The sequence below is a fragment of the Prosopis cineraria genome, unplaced genomic scaffold, assembly GCF_029017545.1.
Source record: "Prosopis cineraria cultivar Desert tree isolate PC_DT_omini unplaced genomic scaffold, ASM2901754v1 PC9, whole genome shotgun sequence".
Classification (NCBI taxonomy): domain Eukaryota; kingdom Viridiplantae; phylum Streptophyta; class Magnoliopsida; order Fabales; family Fabaceae; genus Prosopis; species Prosopis cineraria.
In genome coordinates, this window is record NW_026555340.1 from 28466033 (window position 1) to 28471689 (window position 5657).

The 5657-nt window shown below is 36.6% G+C and overlaps 1 protein-coding gene across 1 annotated transcript; it reads left to right on the forward strand.

Annotated features, from left to right (window-relative positions):
- The first annotated feature begins 2636 nt into the window (after positions 1-2636).
- LOC129319271 (protein NRT1/ PTR FAMILY 2.9-like) lies at positions 2637-5308 on the forward strand. The gene is made up of 4 exons (XM_054964277.1): positions 2637-2827; positions 2905-3122; positions 3226-3785; positions 3866-5308. Exons 1-4 carry the CDS (start codon positions 2710-2712, stop codon positions 4770-4772), a joined length of 1803 nt encoding a protein of 600 aa, XP_054820252.1. The 5' UTR covers positions 2637-2709; the 3' UTR covers positions 4773-5308.
- Positions 5309-5657: the final 349 nt, after the last annotated feature.

The window sequence follows — 5657 nt, forward strand, 5'->3', positions numbered from 1 at the left end:
TTTATTTCTTTACGTCTGGATTGTTTTCTTTTTGAAATAAATCAAATCTAAATAATTCATTATATAGACCGAACACTTCAGACATGCAATAAAAATGAAGTGGACGTATGGAATATGCAGGAGGAAGAAACTGCTCTCACTTCGTTCATATACAAGGATTTACTTCATTTGACCACAAAATTCGGTGATTTGAGGTCGTTGATATCTGCTGAAGGGCAATAAAAGACTAAACGTTTTTTTTTTTTTAAATGTGAAAAGGAGACTTGAATGATTGAATCTGCTTGAAAAAGTGGCTGTGGTTGAGGTCTGAATTAGGAGCATCTAGGAAAAAGGAACTAAGAAAGCAGACAACAGAGAAGGTCCTCGCTGACTTGTGTGTGAACTCAGTCCGACGCTTGTTACGATTTTATTAGATTCATCAAAGTAATGTGGTTCCCTAGTTCGCAGGTAATCAACCTCTTTTCAGATTATCAATCACGTATGTTAATGCCAGCCGTGCTAGGAGCATCGACATCTCGTTTAGAAGAATCCCGGAACCTAACGTGGAAACGAGTGCACGATTGTTTAGGGTGCGAATCTCTTTCTCATGAGAAATGACAATATCAAATCAAATCTATGTGGTACCATCTAAGAATTAAGTACATTCATTCATTGTCCTCCGTCTAACTGGAATTAACTAATAAGTAATAATTGTATCTTAAAATTTAACATACCATAATATTTATTGAGAAAATGAAAATTCAATTCAAGATGAGCAAAGGGAGGAAGTACAAGACCCAATTCAATTAGAGCCAGTAAAATGGCTTATGCTCGCCCGTTTAAGTCCAAAATTAGATAAGATTGGGCACCTAATTTAGGAGTTAAAAATGATATTTGAGCTTAAAAAGCCCTCTCTAATATGCTTGAAAATAAAATAGCTGGCTCTTTCTTTTTAAGGACAGGCTCTTTTAGATCCCAATATTATTATTTTTGTAAGAGATAATACAACTTTTAATCCCCTAATTAAATTTGCTTTGATTATCGATTTGATTCATCAAATTTAACTTTTATTAATTTGCTTCATTGTGTATTCTTAAATTATCATGTCAATCATTTAAATTCTAAAATAGAAATTGACTCTCAAAATAATTTAATGTGTAAAGTTTATTAATATCTTGACATGTATATGCAACTAAATAAGAAGATATTAATCCTCAAATTAGTTCAATATAATCTCTTTCATTATATTTTATTCTTTTATTTTTTTTTAAATTTCATAGTCCATTTTTTCCCTATCTAAATGATTATACTTATTTTCATTAATTTACATGACTTCCATCCATTATATTTTTCATGTCAACAAATTTTAATAATCTAACCTTATTTTTCAACATTAAGAACCAAGTCGATAATTAAAATAAACTCAAAAGAGTATGTTGATTAAAAATTAAACTTGAGATGTCAAATTAATATCTAAAACAAATTTGAGGACTAAAAGTTGATTATTTCTTATTTTAATTGTAAAAAAAATATACAAATTAATTAAATTATATTACTAATGAAGGATGTAATGAAGAAAAACATGAAAAGCTTAATATCATTACTGCTAAAGAGAAATCAAAAGGAGAAGGATCAGATTATGATGATCTTAATGATAGTGCTGCTAGTGCGCTACAAATATTTAATTTTTATTTTATTATTTGTATTATTAAGAGCTGTTACTTATTTGTGTGGTTGTGAACTAATTTTGTTTTTTAATTTTAAATATATCTTAAACGCTTACTTTTTTAAAAAAATAAAAAGGGACCGCTGAACTGTCGGATCGATCCTATTGTCTTTAGGGAACTTGACCCTAAAATATTTTTAGCCCGAGCCGGTTTTATAGGATTGGCCGGTGTTAATTCGCACCTCTAACCCCAACACATTCATCACACTTGACAATTGACATACGACACTTTTGGTGTCTTTCAATTCATAACCCCTACAACGACTTCACACCCACTCGTATTCTCAATCATCATGCCTCTCAAAATTAACCTTCCTTGCTGTACTGTCTCCACCGGCCACTTACAAAAAAATGTTTTCTCATTTATTTACTCAATATTCTGTTTTTTTAAGGAGATTCATTAGAAAGGGACTGAAGCCACAATGTTTCACTTTAGTTTGATTTATTTCAAAAGATTCAGATCTCATTCACCTCAGAATATTAATATTTGCATTCCCCTTATAGAATAGTTCTATATTGGGACGGACCCCTGACTTACACATGTATCGTTGATTCTTATCCTCAAATTGAGGTCGAGGAGTGTGAATCCTGCAATGTTCAAGTTAATCATGGAACCCATTGGCGTCCGGTAAAATATTAAGCTTCGTGAAGGTCTAAATCACACACTCAAAACTTTTAGGCTGTGACTTGTCGTTTGTGTGCTAATGGACTTTTGGTCATCAGTGACGATGGGTGGGTCCAACAACCCACTAGCTTCAACAGCCCAGAGAGGGAAATACCAGAACTGGAGGACCAAAAACACCACATGCGAACATGATGATAAACCGCGGGCAATTTTACAGTGAAATGTAGTTGAAATTTCTTTACTTGAATTATTGCCTTTGACGCCACCACTCACTCACATTCACTTACTCTCCTCTCTCTCTCTCTCTCTCTCTCTCTATATATATATATACACATATACTCAATATCCCACCCGTGAGACACAAATCCAGAGAGCAACAATGGAGAAAAGCAAAAGGGAGAATATGCAGAATAATGAGAAACCTGTGAAGGAGGAAGAGGACGAGGATGATCCTAAGATCAATTACAGAGGCTGGAAGGTCATGCCATTCATCATAGGTAGGAAGGCAAATACTATCTGTCTCTTTCTGCTCTGTCTCGCAGTATCTTACAAATTTATTGTGGTCGAATTGAAGGAAATGAAACGTTCGAGAAGCTGGGAGCCATTGGTACGCTGTCCAACCTCTTGGTCTATCTTACCACAGTTTTCAACCTCAAGAACATCACAGCCACCAACGTCATTAACATCTTCAATGGCAGCACCAACTTCGCTACCTTGCTCGGAGCTTTTTGCTCCGACACATATTTCGGTCGCTACAAGACCATATTTTTCTGCACATTCGCATCCTATGTGGTATCAATTTATCAGACCACCCAAAATTAAAAATAAAAAATAAAAACTGAATTTTTGAGTGATGATTCTGACCCCAGTAATTTTTTATTTTTTGGCTCATCAGGGATTGCAGGTGATACAACTAACGGCGGCGTTCAAGAATCTGCACCCTCCTCACTGTGCAAAGGAAAGCAGTACATGCAAAGGACCGACGGTGGGGCAAATGGCGTTTCTTCTGGTGGGGTTCGGGTCATTGTTGGTCGGAGCGGCCGGGATCCGACCCTGTAATTTAGCTTTCGGAGCTGATCAGTTCAATCCCAACACACAGTCGGGGAAGAAGGGGATCAATAGCTTCGTCAATTGGTACTTCTTCACCTTCACTTTTGCCCAGATGGTGTCCTTGACCCTCATCGTTTATGTTCAGTCCAACGTGAGCTGGGCTATCGGTCTGGCCATTCCTGCAGCTTTAATGCTTGTATCATGCATCGTCTTCTTCATGGGATCTAAAATGTATGTCAAAGTTAAGCCGAATGGAAGCCCTATGACAAGCATTGTTCAGGTGATCGTGGTAGCCATGAGGAAAAGAAGACTGAAACTTCCATCTCACTATTCTATGCTCTCTCTTTTTAACTATGTGCCTCCCAAGTCTCTGAATTCCAAGCTTCCTCATACCTATCAATTTAGGTAAATTTCCTTTTAGACCGGGAAACACACAAATATTGCCGCACCACATATATAATCTGAAGTATTATGCTACCAAACAGGTGTCTGGATAAAGCAGCGATTATGATCCCAGAAGATAAAACAAACCCGGATGGATCTCCGAGTGATCCGTGGAATCTGTGCAGCTTGCAGCAAGTGGAAGAGGTGAAATTACTGGTAAGAGTGATGCCAATATGGGTATCAGCCATTTTGTACTACGTTGTTACTGTACAACAGCACACAATCATGGTGTTCCAAGCCCTCCAATCCGACAGGCGTTTAGGACATACTGGCTTCAAGATTCCAGGAGCAACCTACTATGTGTTCCTGATGCTGAGCATGACCTTGTGGCTACCTGTCTATGACAGAATCATCGTCCCTTTTCTCCGGAGGCTCACCGGAAAAGAGGGCGGCATCACGCTCCTCCAGAGAATGGGAATCGGAATATTCCTCGCCATATTGAGCATGCTAGTGTCTGGCGTCGTGGAACAGCACCGGAGGTCTCTGGCTCTAACCAGACCCATCGGAATACAACCCAGAAAAGGAGCAATATCATCAATGTCAGCTCTATGGCTCGTTCCTCAGCTAACACTAGCTGGACTTGCAGAAACATTTACATCAGTTGGACAAGTTGAGTTCTACTACAAACAATTTCCAGAGAACATGAGAAGTATTGCTGGCTCACTCTACTACTGTGGAATGGCAGGATCAAGTTATTTGAGCACGTTACTTATTTCAATTATTCATAAGGTCACTGAAGAATCTGCAACTGGGAATTGGTTGCCTGAGGATCTGAACAAGGGTAGATTGGACTACTTCTATTACATGATCGCAGTTCTACAAGTTTTAAACTTGGGCTACTTTTTGTTGACTTCAAAATGGTACAAGTACAAAGGAACTGATACCACTAGCAGCCTTCAGCTCAATCAAATACCAAAACCCTCACAAACATCCACCAACGGTGTTTGATTTCATGATTCTGATAATTCCAAGGAGAATAATGTCACAGTCAACGTAGAGTATCTGAAGTACTGTTCCTTTGAGCCAGGAAAAGAAAAAAGAAAAAGAAAAAGAATAGAAGACTTCACCTGTTTATGTCTGTATCCTGATCAGCCTGGCTCGCTAGTTAATTATTGTGCAATGATGCACTTTTTCGGCAATCGATGACTTGAATGAGGAGAGACAAGAGTAGAGTCAAACGTTAGATGTTAAGATCAAATGTTATCTAGAAGCGAAAGAAAGGAGGATTGAGATTGACATGTTGATCACAGTTTACCTCGGATTCTTTCTAAATATCAATCGTTAGTCAACAATGGCAACGAATTCAGTGGGGGTGAACCGCTTCCCTTAGTTGTCATGCAGTTATCAGTTGACTTATTGCGTCAGTTTTATTTGAGGAGTTACTTAGCATGTTTAATTTCTCTCCCACATGTTTAGTACTTATGTTTTGGTTCAGAGTCGGTTCCCCAAATTTATTAAAAATTGATTGATATCAGTTCTTCAAAGTCCAAGTCCCTCGATAAAATTTCGTTCTTTCATGCGCAGGACCCACATCCATTAAGTGAATAGTTTTTTAAAATAATAAAAACGTGAATTTTTTAAATCAGTGATAATTAACCTTTTAATTTTTTTAAATTTGTTTCAACTATCAATGTAGTCTTTTGAATTTGAATTTTTATCAATCAAATCTTTAAATTTTAGTAATCCTACATAATTAATTCTGATGGTTTGAGGAAAAACAACACCTTAGAGATTAATTGTATATAATTATAAAAATTTAAAGAATTTATTGAAAAAGATTAAACTTCAAATTTCAAATTGATAATTGAAATAAATTTTAAAAAAATTAAGGGT

What these genes read in the sequence shown, in the direction of transcription:
- LOC129319271 (XM_054964277.1), top strand. Translation starts at nt 2,710, where the DNA reads ATGGAGAAAAGCAAAAGGGAGAATATGCAGAATAATGAGAAACCTGTG. An exon ending in GGTCATGCCATTCATCATAG is followed by an intron (nt 2,828 to 2,904) that starts GTAGGAAGGCAA and finishes GTCGAATTGAAG; the next exon opens with GAAATGAAACGTTCGAGAAG. An exon ending in GCACATTCGCATCCTATGTG is followed by an intron (nt 3,123 to 3,225) that starts GTATCAATTTAT and finishes TTGGCTCATCAG; the next exon opens with GGATTGCAGGTGATACAACT.